Raw genomic sequence first — 26,722 nt, 5'->3', positions numbered from 1 at the left:
CTGGGCATTTGCAGAGATGCAATGCAGCTTCACACAACTGGTGCTATGAGCACTCACTGCAACATGGGTACTGTCAGGATGGGGTGAAAAAGTGCCATGGCCTCGTGGACTCAGAGTGTTTCAGCTAGGTATGGCTTCTCCAGGGCAGTCTTCAGATGCAATGGAAAAAAGCCGGAGACAACTTTTTTGTCCACAGGATTAATGCATTTTTAAAAGTACAAAATAAAACCAATAACAATCCATTGGCATTCATACTGATACCAGAAGTAATTTAAGATCTTCCTATTTTAAAATTTAGTTCCTTAATATCCACATGCACCCAAATCATTGCATCATGGTTGGATCTGTTGACAAAAATGGGACAGAAACTTTAGAAACTGAAAACCACGTTTTACACGGTGAGAAGTCACAGAACAGCCAACCCTTTTTCCTTTAGTTTTCATCAACCAACCACAGTCGTAACTCCTGAACTATCTCAGCTATGTCAGAGGATACAAGTACACAAGCTTTCTGTCAGCAGAGCGACAGCCTGCTTTTCAGCATGCTGCTTTACAAACCAAGCACTGAGGTCATGTAATTTGGATATAGTCAATGAGCAGATCTGTAGTAGATGTGGGAATGTAACTCATTACTGGAGACTCCCCATTGAACAGTCCAACCACATCAGGCTATTAAGAGATTCATACTCAAAGGCATTTACTATTATGTCTCCATGTCAGATTTGTGATGTGTTTCCTTTTTCCTTGATTTTTTCTGTTGAAAAGATACGAACAAAGAACTTAAGCTGCATGTTTTGACAGTTTAAGGAATACTGTCACACCCCAGTAGCATGTCAGTGCTACCTGGACATTTCCCACTGGGGATAACCACCAGGCTTATGCTGAGGAGGAAAGCTACAGTGTGACTGAGCAGAACTACAGGGTTGCCATTGTGTCTTACAATCTGCAGTGTATGAACCGGGTTGGGGAAAGCAAGCGTGGAGGTGCAGAAGCTGTCATCCTCTGTTCTTTTCCAACAAACCCATGCTTGAATGGCTAACGAAAATTCAAATGACTACAAGAACCACAAAGACCCCCAAGCGGTCTACAGCATAGACCTTACCCACATGATTTAATTTCTTTTTTACAAAAGGCAATGCTGAGATGCCAGAAAATGAACAAAACCTACATTTGCAAAGGGAATGGAAAAACAGAAGCAGGTGGTCAAGTAGCTAAGCTGGCAGAGCATTTGGACAGTAGCCGAATGGCCTGAATTCGGTCTTTAGTAAGGTCACCAGTGTCTCCCACAACACACACAGCTGTATTACTTGAAAACTTAAGTCATTTGTGATAAGAAAACAGAAAGCACTTTCAAATACACATTTAAGATTACAGAAGTGAACTACAGAAGAAAATAGGCATTTAAAACATTTTAAGATTATCCATTGTGATTCATCAATAAAAAGGCCACTTCACAAATGTTGGAGGCATTCATCGTACTTCTGCTATGCACAGTTTATGATAATACAGGTTCAACTCCTATCAGTCTCTGCAACAGCCCTTTGTGATGGTATTTTGAGCAGTACTGGTACACATGTACTTACACACACACACACTCACCCTGTTTTCTAACTAAGAGTGCCTGCCAGCAGCCTCAGAACACTCGCTCTAAGCAGCAGCCTCAAAAAAAAGGTCCTGCAGTGTGCAATCAACCTTAGTTCAACAAAAATCACATTCATTCATCACTTTCTACACTTCTGAACAAATGCATACTCTTCATTTTATTTAATAAATGGTATTTTTGGTACACAAATTCTACTAGTCTCTACATTTCACTGAGGCAAAGTGAGATGGCACAGACAATACAGGGAATGCTAATGTTTTGTATAGTGAACAAAGCATTTCTTTTAAGGCCAAATGAACATGTCATTTAATCAAGATTGGATTTGCCACTTGAAGTTCACTTACAAATTAAATTCAAACTTGATTCCCATAAGCAACAGGCCACTGACAGAATCCACTACCTTGGTGAAGCAGCATTAACAATAACATCTTACAGATAACATCCGTAGTGTCTACGTATTTCAAAATCAACCACCATCTCTGTCATCTTTAGGTCACATAAGTGACCGAATCCTCAAGTTGCAGCTAAATACTGCCTATTCCTAGCTAATGCAGTAGCACCTCAATGGCTAGAGCCCATAACACAGGGAACAGCATTACCCCGTGAGCTCTCAATTCAAGCACTCTGGTCACAATTAAGCATTGAGCCAAAAGTTCCCAAGCAGCCTTCTGGAAGTGAGAATTTTGTATGTTCAGGAACAGCTCAGAGAGCAGCAAGCCCTTACTTAGCACCACAGGACAAGGACTTTTGATTAGCCCAAAGCTCATTAGCAACATTCAAGAATCTCTCAGAGTCGTTATCTAGCAAACTAAAACCTGCATGACCTACAAACTAAGATAAATGCAACTGATTACAGAAAGCTCAAATCTGAGGTCCTTGCCTAAAACCACACAACTAAACAAGATACCCTGAAAATTCAAGCTGAATCAAGCACTTCAAAATCTTGACATGGTTTTGTTTCTGAAGTGTGCTTTAATAAGATCCATTTAGCACCACAAGTAATGTTATATATCCTTTCCAAACCGTAATCCTTGACGGTGCCTTGTCCAGAAACAACTGCCCAAAAGATCTGCTCCCCCCACAGTCTTTATTCTGCAAGTTTTGCAGCAAACCTTAATTACAACTTCCCTACTGGAGAGGCAGGCAGATGCCATGAAGAGGCCATCAGTGGAGCATTAAAGAAAGCTTCTCACAAAGCTTTCCACACTTTCATATATTTTTGTGCCTTTTACTACAGTCATAACTCCTCCTCGCTCTCTGTGCCTGACTACCAGCTTTTCCCTCTGTCAGTTCACTAGTAAACCCTTTTGCAAGTCCCACTTCATGACCTGATAAAACCACATGGCAATTCTGACCTCTCTGCCCCTGCCTGTCACTTAACTTAGGCTCCATAATCCCTCATCCAGCCTCTTCCCAAGCCCAGTACTGACCATCCTCTATCGGGTTTGCCAAGTCTAACTTCCTAGGCATATCTGTCCAAGTCTCCCTTCATTTTCTGCTGAAGCTGCTGCAACAACCTGCAAGCTTCCATATTTAAAAAAGTCCCTTCAAAAAATTACAAATAAAAATACATACTTAACATATGTATGTTAAGTATATAAGTGTTTAATATGTAAGTGTTTTCAGTTCACTTCATGATTTATAGCAATTCACCTTTGCATGATTAACTCAGCAAATCATTTCTAGGTAAAAACAGTTTGTAAGTAACCACAAAACAACTGGCATAAGATCTTTGTATGTATCTCCATACAACTATACAGATAAATTTCTTTTTCATATTACCAGGAAAAATAAACTAATTTAGCCTGAAACTAATGTTTTACAGAAAGTACAGAAAGGATCGTGCTATTTGGGAGAAGCACATGGGTAATTTAAGTAGGGGGAAGGGTGGAAGTTCTGGTTCTAAGTCGTTATTGTAGGAGATGTTAGAAGAGCCAAGTGCCAGAAAAGCCTGCCAAGTGCTATTCACCCACACACGCACGAGTGTATAATGCTGACTTGAAGAGAGCTTGATACAAGATTACAAAGCAAATTTTATTAAATCCTGCTCCATCTAAGCTTGGAGAATTTGAGGTATTTAAATCAGGTATGCTATAGTGTTTATGTGCTGCAACATTTTACACTAGCAGTGTCAGTGTTCCAGTGCGACATCTGAAGCCGCAGCATTCCTCTCGCCTCCCCGGGGCCTGCACGACATACCACAGGCTGCAGGAATGCCTGCACACATTCATTAAGTCAACATCCTTACACACAAATTTCTTCTTAGCTAGTACATAATAACTAATATTAGGAAAAAGTCAAAGAATTTTATGGCTTAACTACACACTGATGAATTCCTGGAGCTAAAGTCCTCTACAGAGGAAGAAAAATGACTGCATGATGGAATTACCCAGTACCCAACCTTTGGAACTAAAAGGAAGCAAAGCCAGACCTGCCTAAATAGCTTTCCTATTAAATATAGATCTGAGGAGACCAAGCTATTCTTTTCCAAATCGCTTATGTATTTTATCATTAAATTGTCTTTGTATCTACCCTTGCATACAAGATATCACCCAGAAAGCATTTCCTTTTGCAAATTTATATTGTAGATTTGTAAAAAAAAACACCACACACAACAACCAAGTAGCATGTATACAGATGTGAAGGCTATGGGTTATCTAAGCTATCTTTGCAAAAAGCAACAGTAATACCGATGCCTGATAACAACTATCTGCCCCTTAAATTTTAAAGGTACATCAAGGATTCAAGACTTCAGGGGAAAAGTAAATATTGAAATTTGCAGGCATATTACGTATTTTAAGATCATGCTATGGAACCGTTCATAAACAGAATCCTGGATCTGAGCCATCCCAATGACTATCAGACATACAATAGCTCTTTTTTCTCCCCTTCACCTCCCAATGCATTGTGGTAGGGCTGAACAGCAGGGACACACAAATTCGAAACCTTGTGTGAAAACTGGTTGAAAACACACTCAGCAATTGGAAGTGTGTCACAAGCAAGGCAACTGCCGACTTGAAGAAACTTGGAAAAAATAAATACACAGGTTATGTATCACATTCCAGTTCCTATTCTCATACATTTCTGTACATCAAGCACACCCACCACACACTCCCAGGGGGTGTTTTAGATAAAAAAAAAGCTTTGAACACAGTAAAAGTCAGTTCACAACTACTCTAATTAAAAAGGGGGGAAGACACCCAAGAAAATGCCTCCAATATGATGAATATTATGTATGTGATCCCCTAGCTTTATACTTACCATACCAGAGAAGTTGCAAGGATGCTGTTTCACATTTAATGGACATTGAAAAGTCTGGTATCCCCATAGATCATAGGCAAATCAAACAATTCCTCCTGTGCTAAAGGTGCTTGTTGTGTCCAAAAACTTATTTTGGTACAAAACAAACACTGCATAATTAACCAAAGAGTACTCTCTCTAAGCTTGAGTCCCAGTTTTTGGGCCTGAAGAAATGACAGACAGAAGTCAGACAAAGGAGCTGGGTGACAAGAGCGAGAAGAAGGGAACACGACTGTGGCAGTGCAGGATGCCCAGCCACTCCACTGATGGTTTCCAGGAGAGCTAACACAGAGACATCCACAGCAAAGGAGAAAATGGGACAAGACTAGTAGAGATAGATAGGAAGGAACTGTCGAGGTTTCTTCATCAGAATTATCCCCAGAACTATTCTGGCTGAAGAAGCAATGGCAATCCTTAAGAGCCTTCATTTTATGAGAAGCAGCAGTTCTCATTAATCTGAGGGTATTCAAGTTCTCTTATCAACCACATTATTATATGTTATCATTATAAAATATGTACTTTGGTTATATCAGGCAGAAATGTTTATTTTCCTTTCCCATATTACTATATTGAAAGGACTCAAAGTTTACCTGTTTAAGTTCTGGATGCAGCAATGAGACAGACCTCTCAAAAGGATGTTAGAAGTATAACATTACTTTACCTCATTACTTACATCTCACTGAACTCTTGCTGTACATTTACCAGTTCTCAATTCTGTCATTGTTCTACCTGTTTCCAAAAGTTTTGTTCCATGGCAAAATTAGACAAATTTTACACCACAGAACTGAAGTTGCAGCTTTAGAGTTTTTAGTTTCTAATCTTGTGACACTCAAACTATTTTAGCAGCCTGCTCAGGATTGACAAGAATCAATCCCAACTTAATGTCCAAAATGTGTGCTTGGACAGTTCTGCTTGTTGCATGTGGAGACAAAGTTTGAGATAGCGAGGACAGGCAATTGCTTACTAAGCAGCCTCTAGAATAGGAAAGCACTTGCTGCCATGCTAGTCAGAGTGCTCAAATTAAGACTGTATCTAAACAACACTAGCAAGTAGGAGTAACCTAAAATTTGTAAAAGAGTTTTACAACTAACAGTGGGTTCAATAAACAGCACACTCATCCAGATCAAACAGCTGGATGAGAAGACATACAGTTAAACTATCTACTTCAGCTCGTTATTTGTTCCTGCCCCATGAAAACAGCCATATAATCTTGACAGGCCAACTACATTTCTCATCAGGCTGTAGCTTTCTATTACACCTCACCTGATACGCCTGCAGGTTTGAGCAAGGCAGCTTCCTTTGCACCAGGGCTAGCAGCTGCGCAGCAGCAAGCCAGTCACCCCTCACCAGCCACAGAAGCCAGTGCCTTCAGAGCCACACACCCAGCAGGCTCACCCTGCAGCCGGGTCCCCTTCAAAGCAGAAAAGCCCCACCACTTGGCAGCACCAGTATAGCGTGAGGAAGCACCGATACACTGCGGCTGCAAGGCACTTCAAGCAAGACACATGAAGAGCGCTGGGGTCCTGCCATCTTTTGTACTCCCAGCTGCACCCTCCCTCGCCTCCCCCAGGCTGGCACACACGCTTTGGCAGACAATCTGAGCCCAGCTAGAGGTGCTGATCCAGTAGAAATCCTTCCCTGCCAAAAAAGGGATTAGTTTTCAGCCAGATCAGCTCTTCTCAACAGTTCATTACAGAAGCTGTTACAAGGGAGTAGGGGGGAAGAGCATGGCTAGAGCTGGGCGAGCACCAGAGCTGGCCTGGCCTGGCCAGGCCACGGTCAGGCTGGTCCCCAGACAATTACATTCTGCACGTCAGAGTTTCCCCACACACACATACTCAAGACAATATGCTATTCCAAGTTTCCTGAATTACTTTAACATATGGGACTGTAGCTGTGCATATTCCTATCCTACACAAACCCCATACTTTTATATAAAACCTGCCATTTGTAGTCTGTAGAATGCTTTTGAGGTTTTGCATAAGGTATGTAAAAACATAAACAACATTTTGCAGAGGTCATTAAAAAGCCAAACTTATGACTACTGCAAACAACAAATCCTCTTCATAGATTAACCAAAAGATTCTAACTTGCTAGTTTAAAAGAGTCCATTCAACACTTATCAGCTAAATAAGTTTATTCTGGACCTCTGCTTCCCTAAAATCGAGGGGCTCCCCATCAGCCTAGTCCCTTTCCACATGGTCATTATTTTGCTGAGGAACCCACAAAGGGAGGCAAAGCACACTGATAAAGACTGCAGATCTCTATCAGCTGTACAACCACATTTACACCTCAGTTATGATGCTGTTAACTGGCTGCTCAAGAAGAGAGCTAGAGGCAATATTTATCAATACAAATTCAAACAGATCTTTGTAAGAATCATTATGAAAACCTATGTGATTTCTCTAATGTTACAGTTGCACTTTTTCTGTTTACCAGGTTACATTTTTCTGATTACATTGGAAAAAGAGGGAACCACATACTTTGTGCCTGTTTAATCTGACAACTAACCTCTGTACTTTACCTCAGCCATCTTTAAAACTGGTGTTATTTAATATAGCTATTAAACACACATTTTTAGAGGCATTGCTATTCAAGCCCCAGCCTATTCAGTAGAACAGAGTCTTTGCAGAAGTGAAACAAAAACACTTTCCTTTGCATGCAAATACATTAAAACCCAGCAATTTTCAGTCTTAAAGGCTTCCCAGTGAATTTTCTGAATGTAAGCAAGCATGACCACACTTAAGCTTGAAGATACAAAAGCAGTGGATGTGGTATAACGCTGAACAATAGACAAGTAGCAGCAGCAAGACTGACACCACTCATCTTTCATGCCGCCAGGAAGCCAAGGCTTTTCATCAAGGGAACAAGTTTTTAAATACTACTTCTTAAAGCACATTATAATTGCTCGGGTTGAGATAAAGCCACTATTTATATTTTTAAAAAAAAATTACAAAACTAAAATACTGTTTTCCAGATGCAACCACTGACAGTAGCTTAAAAAATAACTCTGCGTGACTATGGACTAAGTGATTTCTATATTACCCTGTCTCTGAAGTTGGAGAGCCCATTACCTCAGATTCCTCTGAATAGTTACCATGTTACATCTCCAAATACCATCTCCAAAGAAGATTAAAATCAACAGTTGCCTCACATGCAAGAAGAGCACACACTTTCCTGGAAAAAAACATATTATGATATTTTACCTATTTTCAGCATGTTTTACTATGCTTTTTTAATTAATTGGTGGAAAGAGATTGTTCAAAGTCTTTGCATAATTAAATCATTACAAAAAGCCTAACTTGTGTGCAGAAGAGAGACAAGTCTTTTGCCTTCCAATCTGATTTGCAAAAGAAGAAACAGTTTTTAAGTTATTGAATTCAGCTTTCCAGTTATGTAAGCAACCGGAGAACCTGTAACCTGAGATGCTTACTATTATACTATGACATATTTTCCCCAAGACAAATATAATGGCAAAATATGTGCAGGCAGATATCTCCATCCTTACTTTACCTATCTAACCTGGCGAGCAATAGGAATAAGCCCATTTGTTCAACACAGCTCAGCACTCAGAACTACATCTGGCCCAATGAGAAGAATTTTAGCTTTCAGGTCTTGTTATTCCAAGTGGAAGAAAGGATGTCATGAAGTAATACCATTTTGGCTTGTGTTATAATTAGCTATTCAATTTTTTTCTGATATGGGTGGGTGGAGGAAGAGAAGTAAGTATAGCTACAGTAATGAACTCTGTACAGAACCGACACATGCTCTCTTACACTGAAATAGAAGAACAGGGATCTTCTGTTTTCCACCTTAGGATTTCCTCTTTTTTTGTCTGAAGTTTTACAGACCAAAAAAAGGAAGGAAGCTGGGGACAGGGAGGGGGGAAGGTAGAGGAATAGGGAAGAGACAGATAAGTGAAGAATGTTTAAGAAGTTTCCACTATTAACCATGAATAACACAGCAGCTCTGCCAGCTGTTGTCCACTAAATTGTTTTAAAAACATGTGCTCAAATTTCTTCTTTCTTTATCATAGTAAGAGGGGAGACAATGTTAACACCAGAAGGAGCAATTCTGAATCCCATGCAAAAGCAGAAACTACAAGTCTAGCTCTGTATCCTCACTGTACTAACAGACCTAGTACATATGTTAGGAAAGGAACCATGCAGCCTAGGAAAGAGGCGTATTCCTTCAAGGTACAAAATATTAGCCAACTTTATTCCTTATAAAAAATACTACTATCACTTACTAAAAAACTAGTTTTTGCAACCTGTGACCCATCTCTATACCGCTTAGTTTCAGGGAGCATACCTCAGTTTTACCTATGGAATCAGAAGTAACATTATGAACCATTGATGACATTTAAATTTCCCAATGCTACTTTTTTCCCCCCAAAAATAAGACAGTATACTTAAAATCAAATAGCCATCTTTATACAGTGCTTTTCCTCAGAAAAATAATATTCTGTATTTTATGGGTAACATTATCTACAAAAGCATGAATGCTACTTCATATAAGTACAACTATTTTATACTTACATAGTCTACAACATATCTACAGCTTGATCAAGTTGTTAGCCATTGCTGTTTGTATAATACAATAATGAAATAATACAATTTTTACAGCTAACTTGCATTTAACTTACGTAACAAAACAAAGCATCTGAAGTACTGGTTTCCCCCCCAATATCTTGTACATGCTTAGCTTACTACACTACTCTGGAGAAAAATTAAAATAAGGCTTCATGGAGTAATCATTTGTTTTCTGCACCGCAAGCTGTAATTTCAAACAGTTTCAAAAAATGAAACACTACCCTATTATATGTGGTCAATGATTTATGATAGTAAAAAAAATGCTTTCTTTTAAAAATAACTAAACAGAATTCAGTAAATTCTATTACAGAAGAGACCCTATTGGCAGTTGGTGCTCACCTCTTATCCACAGCATATATATTCCCATACACTCAATGCAAATTATTCATGAAAATGTGTCAGTACACACCTTTATATTTAAGAACTCACTTTGCATTTCTAAATAAGCCTCAGAAATCGTAAGTTCAGTGCAAACAACAGTAAAAATCAAATCAAGAAATCCCTAGCAATGGATTTGAAAGGGCACTCCATTTCTCCTCTGCTGCAGAAAGAGCTGAACAAGCTCATCATTCAGCTGCTGATTGCATAAGACCAGCCACCGCCTGCCTCCAGAGCCCTGAAAGGACAGACACACACTTGAAACCCCGTAACACAGAAAGCAAAATTGAAATAAATTTAAGTTATTCCTCAAATGCCTTATTGCGAGTTCTGCTAACCACCCACCCCATTTTGGGGTTTATTACCTCATCTACTATTTGCGTTTTTCTACACACAAACTGTCAAGAAAACAAAACTCAATGTACTAGAGAGCTGAGTAAACAGACTTTACCCACTTTCGGTTGCAATAATTTCAGCTGTTACTATTGACAAGGTAGATAAATAATTGCATGTGAATCTGAAAAAATAAATTCACTTGGTTCCTTAACTGGAGAAAGATTAAAGGTGCAATCAGTATCAGCAGGGGCTTTTTCCTTATACTAGCTCTCCTTCAAGAGCGCATTTTTCTGCCTCATCCCACAATAAGACTGTTTTGGTTTATTTTTAACCCTGCAAAACTGATTTGATTTTATCCTATTTTCTTACTCAAAACAACAAAACCCAGCAAGCACAATGCATTACAAATTGCAAAATCCAAGCTTCTTTCTTTGTCCCTATAGCGCAGGTGACTTTCAGAGCTGCACTGTTTGCAGCTGTCCTATCCACCCTTGAGCATCTGAAAGTTAAATCAGCATTATTTTCAAACGAAACATCTCAGGTGCCCAAGAATGCAAAGTTGACAAGTTATCATATCATCTTTAAACTATATAACAGGGAACATGCATTCTGAATAACTAGAAACATGCATTATGAAGAGAAACAGAAAACAGCTATCACTTCAGTCTCTTGTCATTGTAAAGATCTGAAAAATACATTCCTTTGAACATACAAAGGCAAACTAATGGCAAATCATTGTGGCATCCAAGTGTCTTCAGTTGTTCACCATGCATTTCTTCTCTTAACAAGCTCCACTTTTGTTCGCAAGTACAGTTCCTAAATTGCATCTCTCACAACAAAGCTGTGAGACAAGGTGCTTCCAACAGGCTTATGTGAGAAAGGAAATTTGGGAGCCAGCATGGCTGACAAACAGGAGAAATAGTATGGAAAAGAGGTGCCGTTCACTAAGGACACATAAGCAGAAATAATCAGCTGATGAACACAGGACAGGAGAATGACTGTCTAGACAACAGTATTCCGGAAAAGGATCTGAAGAATTGATTAGCAGTTCCTAACTGAACATGAGTCAATGCAATGCTGTTGCAAAAGAAACAAACATCACACCAGGAATGACAAGCAGATGCATTGCCTAAAGCACACACTAAAAGATTCTCCTGCTTTACCTGATAAAGCTTTCCTGTCCAGTTTTGAACATAGATCAATTGGTCAAAGATAACAGCACCATCTACAAGGAAAGGATGAAATAACTGGAGCTATTTCATACAAGGAAAAGGAGACAGTCTTGGCAAGTCTTCATATACACGTAACAATACATGCAAGAGGAAAACTGCTCCACTGCTAAACACTTTAAGTGTTTCTTAGTAGTAAGATTGCTAAGCACTGACTATGGAAGTTGCAGATGCTCCATTATCAGCATTTTAAAGAAGATACTGGCAAACATCCTTCAGAAGTGACAAGAGTTGACTCGGCCTTGAGAAGGTAGTACAGATTAAATCTCTCAAAACTCTTTCTAAACGTATTTTTCCTATGTTTCTATTGATCACCTCTGAAACAAAACCAATCCTTTGTATTACATAATGTTAGAGACATTTACAACAAATTAAATGCATGTGACTAATAAATAAAAAGGGACATCTCCCTCCAGGTTAGCCTCCTGGCTTCCAAATCACTGGGAAGGGGACAGTGGTCACTTCAAAGGTATTCTGCCCAGCTCCTCACAAAAGTACAAATAAGCAAGAAAATGAGGAAAAGCAAAACAAAAGGTTACTCAATGATGTACACAGCTACATGAAAAAAAAAACCACAGTAACAAAAGAAATTCCAGACTGAAAGTGAAGCAAAACCTTTGCATTTCAACCCTTCTGTGGAGAACCACAAAGACAGGCTTGAAAGGACTTTGAGGGGTTACCTAGTTTGTTCCCCTGTACCTTCACAGAATCAACTACAAATCCAGTAGCAAAAAAAAAACACACCAAAAAACCACCCACACACAACACTCAAGTTTCAAAACTGAAGAAATGAAGCAACGCATATCCCAGGGGTGCGAACTCTGTTGAAAATGCCTTGTCTCAGTTACTGAATACATTCAAGTGTTACAAATGATCCAAGCAGTCAAAATGCTCTCCTCAGGATTTTCCCTGATCCCAAGACTCAAATTATGGAGAACTTTATAGACCAAAACCTACACAGTGAATTACACTCAGAAATGAACTGGAAACTATGGAATGTGGTAGATAACATGTTCACCTTGAACCAGGCTGTAAATGTGAAGCCCTATTTTATTCTGAAGTTTCATTTCTGGGCTGCAGGCTAGGGAAGCAAAGAGATGTGTCAAAGGCAGATACTCTTGCAGCACTGCAAAAAGTTGCGTGGTAGGAATAAAATAACCAATTATAGCTTCCTTGACAGAGAAGTTAGTGACTCCATCACATGCTGTCTGAGCTCCCAGAAGCAATCACAGATTACATTAGCCCATGCTAGATAACAAAAAAGTATTCTCCCTTTCAGCAGAGAGACCACATTCTCACCCTCACTCCTTATGTTATTTAATTCACTATTGTTCTATCATCTTTTGGCTAAATCTGACCCAGCTAGTAGCCACACAAATCCAACACTGAAAATGGTGGCAAAAAACCTCAATACAGTGAAAGATGAAGAAAAACACAGTGTCACCAGTATACAGCTAACCATGAAACAACATCAGCCTTCAAAAATCTTCCCCAGTAGGTCCAGATATATAGTGCATAGCAACGATGAGATCTCTGAAGGGCACTATGTAAGAAAGTGTTAATGAACCAACCAGCTCTATCATTAGGAGATGATAGAGACATTCAAAACATTACATCCATACTAAAGACTCTAGATTTTTGGAGGCAGCTGTTAAAAAATCCTTTTAAAAATCTTGATTTAGTCTTATTTTAAGGCAATTTCACCGCTTTATCAACACTTGTTTAAGTTAAGGCTAGTCTTATGACCAAAATGAACTTAATCTCATCCTGCATATTCTGCTCTCCAACAGAATATAGTCAGTGATTTTTTTTTAATTTTTGTCCAAAAGCTGTGAGTTGAGATCATTCCATTTTTGAAAGATACTGAAAGTCGCTGCTTATATGGAAGACCAGGAAAATATCATCTTTATCTGACTGACATCCTAAACTAATGTAAAAGCCTCCATGACAATGTGTCAAAAATCTTCCTATAGCAAAGACCCACACATTTTCCATCTCAAATAGCTAGAGCTTAGAGTGTATTTCATAAAATGAGAATGGGCTCCCATTGCCCCAGTGAGAGGAGCACTGGTATCCTGCCAACTTCACTCTCAGTGTCCCATGGTACTTCAACTACTTGCAGGTGACCAGCCCCACAAACAGTCACAAGCTGTAACAAGAAAACAAAGATCATCCTCCACCTATTCATTCGCCAAATGGGGTTTCATGATCCCCAAAATGCACTATGTTTTGCCCTGCCTCACCCCTAAACATTTTTAAGGTAGCTTGACAGAACTTTTGGATATAGATCATTATTAGTGGTCATATTAGTGTAAAGCAAAAACACAAACTGAATTCCATATAGAAATGTGAGGCAAGGTCAACATAGGAGAATGGAAGAAATAAGATTAAAGGCTTCATTTGTACTGTTTGGGGATGGATGAAGAGAAGCTGATGAAGTGTTTGTGTTAAACAAAACACATTATATTAGAAGTCTAGCACGGTTGTTGACAGAGATACGATGTGACATTAACCACGTAATAGTCTTTGTCTTTTTGTTGTTGAGCTAAACAAACCAAGCTCATTTACAGTAAAGTTAGCTTGCAGTCAAAAAAGCGATTACAGCATGAAGATGAAGATGTCTTAGCTATCTTTCAAGAGGATTGCTAGCAAGACCAGTCTGGCTGCAACTCAGAAGAGCAGGGCACAAGCCAATTGATTTGGCTTTTGTCTATGTGCTAGTCAATACTGCTCCTGTGATCAACTAATACACCCTGTCTTTTTCCTCCTATAAGCCTCAGTTTACAGCACAAAGTCATTTGATCCTTCCATTTCTCCGTCTATAAAATAGGAGATGGCCACACTTCATACCCCCTTGGGAAGGCAGATTTATGGCTTAACCACACTAAAAATACCAAGCACTATTTAAACTTGCCTGACTTAAATTGGTATATTTTGCTGTATGGAATTACTTCAGGATCTGGAGTACCATTCTGCTTATAAATTAGGTGATGCATTCATCAACTGTTTTTAATTGTCCTCCTTAAATAATCTTTCCATCCTAATCCAAAAAAATGCCTTCCTGAGAAATGCTGAGAAGCTTTGTGCTCAGTAGAAAAAAAGGTGAATCACCTAAGTTCCAGAAAGCCTAACTGCATCCCTACAGATTCAGGTAAATCTGCAGATCTGGCAAGACAAAAAAAAGAAAAACTGATCCTCTATATTCAGGCTATCTAACAGAACTTGTATCTTTACTCCAAACAGCAGCTACAAGATAATTACGTAGTCCTGTGATCTATTTATTACAGCAGTCTTAAATGGCTCATTTTAAGAAAGAGTTTGGTTATTGTTCTGTTAGGTTCTAAATTCACATAGAACATCACACAGCATTTATGTAAGCCAACTCATTTGACATCTACCAGATTTAGACACTATCAACAGCAGAAAAATCTTACCTCCCCTACCCTTACATCAGCATACTTTGTGCTAAATACTCCACATAACTGACCACTGGATCCCTTGTGCAATGCCATCACTAGTTTGGCACAACAGCTGAAGGTGTGATTCAAAACATACGGAATTTCAAAGTGAAATACAGAAGTTTAACCTTCTGTTCTGAAAATAAAAATATTAAAACCCAGACAAAGCAAATTTTCTCAGAACCAGAAACATTCTAATAATATTTCACCTTTAGCATCCTGAGGGATAATACATAACTGACAAAATCTATAGCCTTAGAAATAAAAACCACATAACTGCAGTACAAAGGGTGTCACATAAGTGTAATGATGTTCTTCATTATGGCAGTCTGTCTATCTACTAGGAAATGAACTGGCAGTATGTCTGCCTACTAGTAAATGAACTCATAGTAAAGCAACCTACTCAGTAAAAAGCAATTAGATATGATCAGTGGCTATCAGGAAGAAGTTCAAAAATTTGAAGAAGAGAAGATTGTTACTTTTATTAACTACCCCTCAAAGTGGGAACCAGTCAGGCTGTGCAAGTGAGCAACAGCCACCTGGTTACCAGCAACCCTTCAATGCAACCAGGTGGCTGTTGCCTGGTTATTCATTCATTTTGGCATGTCACAGTAGAAATGTACAGCACACAGCATGTGCTGCAAAATTCAGATTGAAAATGCAGATGAGGTCTGGTGTTGATGTAAGCCCTGAGCTCTTTATACAAAGGATACATATGCTTGGTACAACTGATCGGGATTCTCAACGGGGTTTTATAGTGCACCCATTTTACCAGGGCAGATAAATACATCCTTATTAAAAAAAAAAACTGTTTGGAAACGTAATCACTGCATCACTAAAAAAATAAAATATATAAGCAGGTCTGTGGTGCAAAATGCAAGTTTGATCCATGAAATTCACTTTACATGAAGTTTAAAGAATTATACAGCAAGATACAACTCTTTCTCCTACCTCCCCTACCACTGCTATAGAGCACAATAGCTTATACAATAATTGGGTGTGAAGATTTTGCAGACAGCACTCATCATGCAGGTGAGTGAGCACATAGCATAAAACGCAGTCCAAGAGAAAAATTAAGTTTACATTAGTATTTCAACATTTTGCAATGGTCATATGAACTAAGATATCACCCCCATCCTAGGGGTATAGAGGACCCAAATCGAACAGTGGCTTTTTGTTACTATCTTGAATAGCCTTTGGAAGGCAAATCACAGAAAACCATGGAATGAATTTAAATAAGAATAAGCATCTTTTTGTGACTATATTATATTTACACAAATAAAAAGGACCTTTGTAGTGAACTACACTTTCTGGTTGATCCAAAGGAAGCCCACTATTGAGAAATCGCAACTATATCTCTTTAGCAGGCATAAGATTTCAGTGGCACCAGCGCTGGTCAGTGAGGAAGAGCTGGACAGTGATCCATGTGTAAGTACCTGAAAAGGTTTACTAAACAGAAAATCTTATTTAAGGGATATCACTTAGCTGTTTAGCAACCAGGGTATAGTTATTCAACTAAGGGGAACAGTGTTTGGCTGCTTGTTTTCAATATTAGAAAAGATGCTCCATAACGATTTTTAGCTTATAAAATCAGGAAAAAAAAATGCTTCAGTTGTGAAATAGCATACTACGCTCAAAAATAAAAAAAAACCCAACAAATAGACCGAGAGGAGGGCTGCAGCTTGAAATACTTGACTGCTAATATCTAGCATGCCATTCCAGGGAGTCCCAGAGTGGTTTTTAAGCCTCTGCCCATCCTTGTAAAGAAAGGCGGGTGGCAGGACTAATCAATATCTTGCAACCCAGCTGTGACCTGGCAAATAAAGAAGTCAAGAAAATAGATCCCATCGATGATCTCTATAATTTATGGGCAACATCTGGGACCAACTCCAAATGGGACGGAGCGGCACCGCGCGGGGCTGGCTCCCGCGCTCGGTGCTCGCCACAGCGCTGCTACACACACACACAAACAAAGGAGGGCTCCGCGCTCCTCCTGCGTTTTCCGTAACATGCACAACTCCGCGTTCAAGCGCGACGTAAACAGAGGGAAAGCTGCTTACTACGCTAGTAGGTCTGTGTAATAGTTCAGCTGCCTCTGTGTCAGAGGGGGCTATTGTCCGGGACAAGCCACCAGAGCTCACCGAGTATTGCCGGTTTCAATAGGTGGTGTCAAAAAAGAATCACAGCGAGCCTCCCTGATCACTTCGTAAGCCAAACCAACGGGCTTCAGAGCCCTGCACCGGGCAGAGTTGAACAAATAGGCAAGGAAGCGCGACTCCCACAAGCGACACTTTGTCTGGTTCCCACTGAAGCAGCGACAAAACCCCCGACACACGAACAATGCCCGCGGCCCCGCTCCTGCTCCCGCTCCTCCCGGGGCGCCGCCGCCGCCGGAGACCCTCTCCCCGCCGGGCCACCGGTATTTCTTCAGGCTGCTTTGTTCCCCGTGAAACACCAGCCTTTCCACCCCAGCGCCGGCGGGGAGAAGCCAAGCGCCCGTCTCGGAGGCGGGGGACCGGCCCCATCCCCGGGCAGCGGCGGGAGGGGCCGGAGCCGCGGCTCGGGCATCGGCCGCCCTTTGTCGCGCCCGTGGGGACCTCCGACCCCCGCCGCGCAGAGAGGGCGACGCGGCCGCTCACACAGACAGGGCGCTGCCTCCGCTCCCGCGGGAGACGGCAGCAGCCCACGCCGGCCCCGCGGGGCGAGCCCGCTCCGCCGCGGGATGCGCTCCCCGCCGGCAGCGCCGCTCCTCGCCCCCCGCGCTGCCCCGCTCGCCCTCACTCACCCACGCCGTACTTCTCGTGCTCCGTGGGTATCCACATGCTGGCGGCGTGCCTGCGCCCGCCCCCCCGCCGACAGCCCCTCCGCTGGGAGCGGCGGTGGCCGGCGAGCGCGTCCGCTGCCCGGCTGCTCCCGCCGCGCCTCAGCCGCGGCTGCCCGGCCCCGGCGGCGAAGGCATTGTTCTGACGGGCGGGCGGACCGACTGACTGGAGCGCGCTCGCCGCCAGCCACTTATATGCCCCGTCCCGCTGCACGCCGGGGAACGTAGTGCCTCGCCGCGGCCGCGCCCCTCGTCGCCCGCGGCCGGGGGAGAGACTACGAGCCCCGGCTGGCCCCGCGCTCCCCGCCGGGGCGGGGCGGGGCGGAGCTCCGCTCCCGGAGGCTGCCGCACGCCGGGGCGGGAGGAGCGGCGCGGCGGCGGCATGGCAGCGTCCTGCGGAGCCGGCGGGCCGCGGGCGCGGGGAGGTGAGTGCGCTGCGGGAGGCGCGGGGGGATCCCCCGCTCCCCTCCTGCCTCGCGGGCCGTGGGACGGGGTCGGCTCCGCGGGCCACCGGGTGTGGGGAGAGGGGGACACGTGTGGGACAGCCGGGAGCCGTCAGGGCCCGGCCCGGCGCGGTGGGGGCCCCGCCGGTCGCCGTCGGGGCGGGCTTCCCGGGAGAGCCCCGGGCAACCCCGTCCCCGCCTCCCGGCGGTTGCAAGGGGCGTAAGTCCTCCTGGTCCTGCTGGTGCCATTCCTCTTAGCACAGCCCCGAGTTTGGCACATGAAGCCGAGGGGCCTGAGAGGGTCACAACAGGGAGTTGTGCCGGAGAGGGAATTGGTGCCGGCGGTGTGCCAGAGAGGTGGGACATCGCGCTGACAGTCTGGGTAGCTTTTTGACTTCTCACGTAAATCCGTATCTCAGCACATACATGCGCAGAGATAAAGAAGAGCAGACGGTGTACGGCGAGGAGCACAAGTGGACTATCGGGGGTGACAGCCAGGGATAAGTCAGGCACCTTAAGCAGCAAGAAGAGCGAGGTCTCTGTCCTTGTTGAGAGGCCTGTGTGTCTGTCTATGCCCTTCTAGAAGCAGCTTAGCTAGAGCTCACCTTAGGTAAACTGCAAGAAATCCTCAGGCTGAACTGATCCTTGTCAGAGAAACCCAGGTGTTGTGAGGCAGGAGCAAGAGCTTGAGTTACATCTTCTGGTCCTGGGGGAAGGAACAGATGGAAAAAAGGGGGGAAACTCTGGCAATGCGATGCTGCTCTGCAGGCCTCACCAGGTACAGGCTGTCTCCAAGATGAGTACGTCTGGTTTTACAAAAATGTTCTCCGAACAAATCATTACTCTGAACTGGTAACTAGAAATTTTAGGGGATGATTCAGTTTGAGCTGAGCAAAAAAATCGGGTTTAATGTTTTCACATTTAAGAGAGGAAAGTGGCTCAATTTTTTTTCAGTTCAGGTTGTCTTTTAGCTTCTACTGTCAATTTATGTTGTATTTTTAAGTCGCTGATAGTGTGAAGGACACAACATAAGGAAAAGTCATGCAAGCATGCAAGTCATGCAAGCAGGCAATTTCAAACCTGGAGTTAGAACACACTTATTCTGTGTTTATCCTTCTAGTTGTCAAGCTTTGGTAGTGAGTGATATTTTAAGTGACCTTTGTGTTGTTTCTCTAGTATGTACTCTGCTTCTGTTCATAAAAGTAATAACACTTTATTTATGCTAGTAGTTAAAGCAGTACTCTTACTTTATTTATGTGTTGGTGTGAGCCTCTCCTACGTGAAAAGCCAGACCCTTCTAGAGCACTTCCACAGTAGTGTAATTGCACCCAGAGGCAAAGCTGTGCCGTTTTAACCATTGAAAAGGATGGTCACTTTTGTCTGTGCAAGCCTTCTGTGTGAAACTGTATATAGGTCTGTGGAGTACTACAGACAATGAGGTTACCCTGAGGTTTTTCCACGTAACTCTTGTAAGACATTGGCACCAGTATGAAAAAAAGTTTGTTCCATTGGAATTCAGAGACCTATGCAGTTTTCCTATTAGTGAGCTCAAGCACTCATTGAAAGGATTAGTGAACTTTCAGTGTCTTTGCTCCCAAACTTGCTTTGCATCCCCTGGCAGATACTCTGGAGTCTCTAAGTGATGAAATGTGTAAAAGTCACTATTGAAAATCAAAATAATAGGTGCCAGGCTAAATAAACTTCCACCCCAGCCTATAGACTTCCACGTACATCCAAGCTATCCCTGTCTCCATAAGAGAGGGCTGCCAACATGCTGGCTGGGAGTCATGAAATTCTGCCACAGCCTTTTAACTGCTGTCTGTCATGTTAACCATGACTGACTTCAGCATGTTTGTATCAGGCTCAGAGCCCGTCTTTCCTCTTCCCTTGAACAAAGACAAGACTACCCAACAGCTGAAATAGGTTTTCAAAATTATTCATTTAGAGCCCAGTCGTTCAGGATAAACAGATCTTATGCTACAAATCACGTTGTCTGTGGGCAAAGAAAATACCTCACCCTAATATTTATCATTTCCCTGTCTCTGAGCAAAATCCTTATTCTTTCAGAGGTTTCATATCTACAAGGCTATTCGTTTTAGCAACCTCTTGTACTTGCATGTGCACCTGAGAAGATGTGTCACTTCTTTGGAGACAGTATATAGGAAAATAAATAAAATATTTTCCCTGTCTTGCTGTTTCCTATTTACAGGGAAGCCTGTGCTTGTATATTCTAATCCAGGACTATGTTTCTTTCTAGTCAGTTCCCTCCAGCAGCCTTCACCGAGTGGCTTGTAATAAACATATCACTGTCCACAGTACAATTTGTTCAGTCTACATTAATTAGGCTACATATCAATGTTTCTTACAGCATCTGTCAATGGATTTTAAAATGAGGTTTGTTCTGAAAGTGTGTCTTTCATAGCTTCATCGGCAGTCTGACAGTTACGGTTTCCTACTCGGGCTCTTAATGTGCTCAAATGCTTTTTAATACCATGCTGCTGCACTGTACCGTGCCAGAGCACAGCATGCTATTCTTATTCCTTCCACGTCTCTCTCTTGTATCCCATTTTTAAGGGAATTTGGTTTACTGTGGAAAACTAAAGTTTGACTGGTCTTGCACAAGTCTACCTTTTTTCATTGCTACCTAGAGGATACTTCAGTGAAAGTTGTGTTGTTCCTGACACTGTAAGCATCACTTGTTTAACTCAATTCTGAGTTCCCTCTGTTAAGGATGCCATGAGAGCCACCCAACGCAGTGACTCTGGGATCCAGAGTGCTCTTTCCTGGATACTGAAAGCCAGCCCCGTGTACTCTCAGACCTGAGAGGTTTCTCCGTCCGGGTTGATGGATGCAGCTGCTGCTGTTCCTGCCTGCAGGTCTGGCCAGTAGCAAGCCTGAGCGTGCATTCAGGAGAAGCATGCACAAACACAAAACTGAAATGCTTGGTCACACAGACACCCACAGAGCAATGCCTTTATCATACCCTCATAAACACCAACAGCACTCACATAAACAAGAATAGGGATAGCCTAATCTTGTTCCTCCCTTCTGGTTGATCAGGATTGACATTCACTAGGGAAAACACAATTCCTCTTTAGATTCGCAAGCACTCCCGTGTTCACAGGCTGCTTGAGTATCAATGTGGGCTCTAAGTCTGTTTAATATTCCTGGACCTTGGGCCCCTTACCCAGCCACTGGCTCAGACACTGAATCTTTCCAGGTGAGGGTCTCGTCCTGCTCACTGACTGCTCCAGCTTGACGATTGCTACCTGATACATAACCAAATTTGGTATTTCTGATGCTCTTACCTGCGCCATCTTAGCCTCACAGAGTATCACTGATACAGTTACCTCAGTCCCTATGTGCCTTGCAAGATTTCACTCCCCAAAAGGTCCCAACACCGTTCCTCCCAAGCCTCTGTGAAGCCCAGCCGCCTCTCACATAAACCCCCTCTTAACTACCTGAAAGCCAGCCCTTCCTCACCATGCTCTCGGCAATTTTTTCCAGCTTCTCACTCTGTTATTTATGTTCAGCCGTTTCTCATGTCCTGCCCAGTAGTTTCTCATATTAGCTAAACCTCAGGCCAGGGCCCAGTCACGAGCCTGCATATCTTAGCACCTTTTCTGCCCAGTTTTCGGTTTCGGCTGCCAGAAGTTGGGCTTGCTGTCTTGTTGCCACATCCTCAGGGTATCCCCTCTGCTGCTCTGGCCTCCGCCAGCCCAAGGTTTTGGTGAGCATTTTAGCTTCCAGTTAATTTTCTTCATAAACATCATGATTCTCCCCATCTGCTTATGTATCAGCAAAAAAAGGGCTTGATCCGGCTTGTCTCTTCATTGCTGAAAGGCAGCTCCTGCTTGACTAACGTGATCTCCTTGTATGACAAGGTGACCTGCTTAGTGGATGAGGGAGAGGCTGTGGATGTTGTCTGCCTAGACTTTAGTAAAGCCTTTGACACCGTTTCCCACAGCTTTCTCCTGGAGAAACTGGCTGCTCATAGCTTGGATGGGCGTACTCTTCGCTGGGTAAAAAACTGGCTGGATGGCTGGGCCCAAAGACTTGTGGTGAATGGGGTTACATCCAGTTGGCAGCCGGTCACAAATGGTGTTGCCCAGGGCTCGGTTTTGGAGCAAGTGCTGTTTAACGTCTTTATGAATGATCTGGACGAGGGGATCCAGTGCTCCCTCAGTAAGTTTGCAGACGACACCAAGCTGGGCGGGAGTGTTGATCTGCTCCAGGGTAGGAAGGCTCTGCAGAGGGACCTGGACAGGCTGGATCGATGGGCCGAGGCCAACTGTGTGAGATTCAACAAGGCCAAGTGCCGGGTCCTGCTGTTGGGTGTCGTGGTTTAACCCCAGCCAGCAAAAATAAATCCCCCCCCCGCCTGGTTTTTCTACTGAGCATGATGTCCCATGGTATAGAATACCCCATTGGCCAGCTGGGTCCACCACCCCGGCTGTGCTCCCCCCTCCCGGTGCAAGCATCACCCAGCAACAGCCAAAGCATCAATGGGCCATCAACGCTCCTTTCACACCGAACCCAAAACACAGCACACCCCCCAAGCTACTGGGAAGAAAGTTAACCCTGTCCCAGCCGGAACCAGGACATTGGGTCAAAACAACCCCATGCAACGCTACAGGCTTGGGGAAGAGTGGCTGGAAAGCTGCCCAGCAGAAAAGGACCTGGGGGTGCTGGTTGACAGTCGGCTGAATATGAGCCAGCAGTGTGTCCAGGTGGCCAAGAAGGCCAATAGCATCCTGGCTTGTATCAGAAATAGTGTGGTCAGCAAGACTGGGGAAGAGATCGTCCCCCTGTACTCGGACGCCGCACCTTGAATACTGTGTTCAGTTTTGGGCCCCTCACTACAAGAAGGACATGGAGGTGCTGGAGCGTGTCCAGAGAAGGGCAACGAAGCTGGTGAAGGGCCTGGAGCACAAGCCTTATGAGGAGCGGCTAAGGGAAACTGGGGTTGTTTAGGCTGGAGAAAAGGAGGCTGAGGGGAGACCTTATCACTCTCTACAACTACCTGAAAGGAGGTTGTAGCGAGGTGGGTGTTGGTCTCTTCTCCCAAGTAACTAGCAATAGGACGAGAGGAAATGGCCTCAAGTTGCGCCGGGGGAGGTTTAGATTGGATATTAGGAAAAATTTCTTCACTGAAAGCATTGTCAAGCATTGAACAGGCTGCCCAGGGAAGTGGTTGAGTCACCATCCCTGGACGGATTTAAAAGACGTGTAGATGTGGTGTTTAGGGACATGGTTTAGTGGTGGACTTGGCAGTGTTAGGTTAACAGTTGGACTCAATGATCTTAGAGGTCTTTTCCAACATAAATTATTCTATGTTTCTATTCTGTGATTCTGCACCAATCACTTTTGTCCTTCATGGCTCTCCAGCCTTCCACACTGTCCTCTCATCTGGTTTGAGCCTGCTTTTCATTTCTCACTTGTTGCCTCTGTTTCTCAGCTGTCGTCTGCCTCTAGAAGGCCTCTCTGATTCTCTAATGACAGTTTCTCAGCCTGTCACTCTCCAACATTAATTTGGTTGCTCCTGCCCCTGCTCTCTCCCACACCCAGCTCGGTTACTCCTTCCCTTTCCCTTCCGAAGTGCCAGCCTCCCCTGCCCACAGCTCTTCCTTTAGTCCCACCGCTCCTGTTGCCATGCATCTCACCAGCTGTCGTCCACAAACTGCTTCTGGATCCTGTTTTCACCCCTGCTGGTGCGTTCTTTTTTTTTTTTAATGCATTTACACCTCTAATTTCTGTATATCATCCCCTCTCACCTTACCACTTCTGGCTCTCCACAAGTGTGATCTCTCATCATGGTTCCTGCACCTTCTTCCATAGGAGTTCCCATCAGGGAATTCCTCTTCCCGTTAGGCCCAATGGAGTCACAACAGCACGAAAGGTTGTGAGGCCAAGCGTGTCAAAGCACCACTGCCATGTGAGGTACCTGGCTCTCAGCCGTGTCGTAGTCTCTGCCCTTAAGCAGGAGCAAATGAGGAGTCAGAGAGATGAAGTTTCTCTGTAGCTCTCCTGCCTACTGAGCTTGGTAGCTAGAAGTCCACCCAAAAACTTTCCAGGAGTGGGGGAAGCAAGGGACCCCTTGGCTCCCATGTGCTAAAACACCGGTGGGATTTGGCCTTCATGTTGCTGCTTCACGTTTGTTTTGGAAGCTGGGAAGTGAGGAGGGGAGTGGGTAAGTGTTTCCCTTTTTCCACTCTGAAGTTATGTCCCCAGGTTATTGGTAACTTCTGACGATAGCGTTGTAATGACAGCTTCCTTCACGTTTGCTACCCCAAGCTATGTTAGAGGGTACGGTGCTGCAGGGCACCTTAGGTAAAGCTCATGCATGCATCAGGGTGGCCCTGATGAAGCAGCGATTCAAGGGATTCCCCAGCAGTGGCACCTGGCCACTTGTGGCTCTTCCAGAAAGGGAAAGTGCTCCTCTTACTCCCTTTCTAATCCCCTTTCCCTGGGAGAGCCAGGCAGGGAGGGAAGTGGCAACAGCAGCAATATGTGTGGCTGTGTTCTGCCCTAAAGCCAGGTCTCAAGATGTGGAGGGTTAAGGAGGGTGGTACTTTTGAGTCCCATTTGGGATGGCGAAGACTGATCAGGGTTGAAGTGCACTAGTGAAAACAGACACCCTCACTGTCAGATTCAGAAGCACACCCGCATTCATGGATCCCTTGAATATTACCACAACCTCTAAGCCCATCTGGTATCTGTGCCTGGGCCCTCTTACCCAGAATGCAAGTTTCCTCCTATTTGCTAGCAAATCCGACTTGGTGTTGGCTATCAGGATGGGTACACACACCCACACTTGTCTCACACGTACCCCACAGTCATGGATCCCTCAAATATTAGCAGAGTCTCCAAGTGCTTTGGCCGGACTGCCTTCCCAGGCGTCGACTCTGCCCGTGGCTGGACCCCGGGCCCCTTGCCCAGCCACTCACTCATACCTTGAGTCTTTCCAGATACAGGTCTCCTTCTACTCACCGGCTACTCCAGTTTGAACCTTGCTAGCAAATTACACATACACACACCACGCATACAGGGTTAAATTCACTAGGAAAACAGACACACCATGGTCCCTCTCGCTGCTGGTTCCTGGGCCTGCAGACCTTGTGACCGGCAGCTGCTGGCTCTTGGGCCTTGCAGCGGTATCACACATAGGATAGAGGGTGAATTACACAAAGAAGTATTAAAGGAAAGGATTTAGTAAGAAGAAAGGATAGCCCTTGCTGATCAGATGCAGGGTTTGTCCAGAGAAGCGTACCCACCAGCAGCCTGTTTAAATGCAGCTGGTCCTTTTTATTCCCTGCCTTCAATTTCCGATGTTTGTTCCCCCACCCGTCCCTTTCTTCCTTTGGCCCCGCCTCTGAATTTCCCGTAATAAGATAAACATAATCCCACAAGCCTCTTCTGATACCCCATAGCAACTTTCATGCAATTCCACAAACACCCTCAAATACACCATAATACATGTGATAATCACATTTCCCCGTCCTTATCAGTGACAAAGTTCAGGCTGAACCTGTTCAAGGCTGTGTCTGAGTAGCTCCTTTAATGGCATTAGTTCCTGCAGTGACCAGAGATGGCTTACTGTCCCTGTTATCACCTGCTCATTAATGTTTGTGTTTCTGTGTAATCTACCACTTTCCGTGTTACTTGTCAATTCTTTTATACTGAATAGTCTTTAACCAAATAAAGTAATGAACCAGATGCCCTCTCATCCCCCACATCCTTATACTACCTCTCCTACGCATATCAGCCCCGAGTGCGCGAGTCACCTCCTTCCTCTTCAAACATCCATGTCCTGCGTGGTTGTGAATAGAGAGGGCTGGCTGCACGCTGCCATGGGTGAAAACCCCAGCGAGGTGATAGAGCAGCCATTGCCCCAAGCACAGAGCTGCCACTTCTTCTTCGTTCATCAGAGTTGCTTCCGACATTAGCCTGATGGGCTCACCCAGCCCACCTGTACCTGCCCGTTTCTGTTTGGTGGTTTTAGAGGTTGGTATCCTCCTCGGTACCCTTCCTGAAAACCCCAGCCAGTTCCAAACGTTCACACACGTGGTTGCATCCTCAGTTGTTCCTCCACAGGGCCTTCCACGCGTCTAGAGTACCACCGGTGATCTGTGTCTTGGGTTAAATCTATGCATTCAATGGAGGATTTCAAGACCTGGGGCTCCCACCGTACCATAGATTTTGGAGAGGGGAAGAAGAGAGTCCTTCTACCAGTAGGCATTATAAGCTCCATAAAGGATCTTGGTTTGACAGCGGTTAATCCTTGTGAACTGAAAGACTAGCAATTACACCTGGAGGATAAGTTCACTAATTAATTCTGTAAGTGCAACACAATTTATTTTAATATGATTACAAGAATGAATCTCCTAAAACAGTGTTATTTAAAGATGTTTTAAGAACATTTGTTATGATTTTTAATTAAAAATGCAATCTCATCATTATTTTGAATGGTTACCTGATAAACATGTGGATCTTATGGAGGGCTGGAAATTACTAAATTATGGTTGATAAAATAACCTTTTATGTGCTTCTGTGTTTGAAGAGT

General features: G+C 43.7%; 2 protein-coding genes across 3 annotated transcripts in view; one reads left to right on the top strand and one right to left on the bottom strand.

The window, feature by feature from the left end:
* Positions 1-17,912, bottom strand: part of DOCK4 (dedicator of cytokinesis 4) — a 262,203-nt gene extending 244,291 nt beyond the window's left edge. The window contains exon 1 of the mRNA XM_075147683.1: positions 17,681-17,912. Within this exon, the coding sequence (XP_075003784.1) occupies positions 17,681-17,717 (37 nt within the window). The 5' untranslated portion in view covers positions 17,718-17,912. The remainder of the gene's footprint in view (positions 1-17,680) is intronic.
* Positions 17,913-18,053: 141 nt separating this feature from the next.
* The window catches only part of ZNF277 (zinc finger protein 277), a 58,638-nt gene continuing 49,969 nt past the window's right edge, over positions 18,054-26,722 (top strand). Inside the window, exons 1-2 of one of the 2 annotated variants that reach the window (XM_075147705.1) lie at positions 18,066-18,141; positions 26,254-26,496. Coding sequence is in view for 1 of the 2 variants with exons in the window: in XM_075147697.1 (XP_075003798.1) it covers positions 18,099-18,141 (43 nt within the window). In the remaining variant the exon portion in view is untranslated. Of the gene's footprint in view, positions 18,142-26,253; positions 26,497-26,722 lie in introns of both variants that reach the window. The other variant, XM_075147697.1, reaches the window with a different exon arrangement.

Source organism: Calonectris borealis, chromosome 1 (assembly GCF_964195595.1).
Source record: "Calonectris borealis chromosome 1, bCalBor7.hap1.2, whole genome shotgun sequence".
In the NCBI taxonomy this organism is placed as follows: domain Eukaryota; kingdom Metazoa; phylum Chordata; class Aves; order Procellariiformes; family Procellariidae; genus Calonectris; species Calonectris borealis.
The sequence above is the reverse complement of the archived record's forward strand: the minus strand, read 5'-3'. Positions and strand labels throughout refer to the sequence as shown.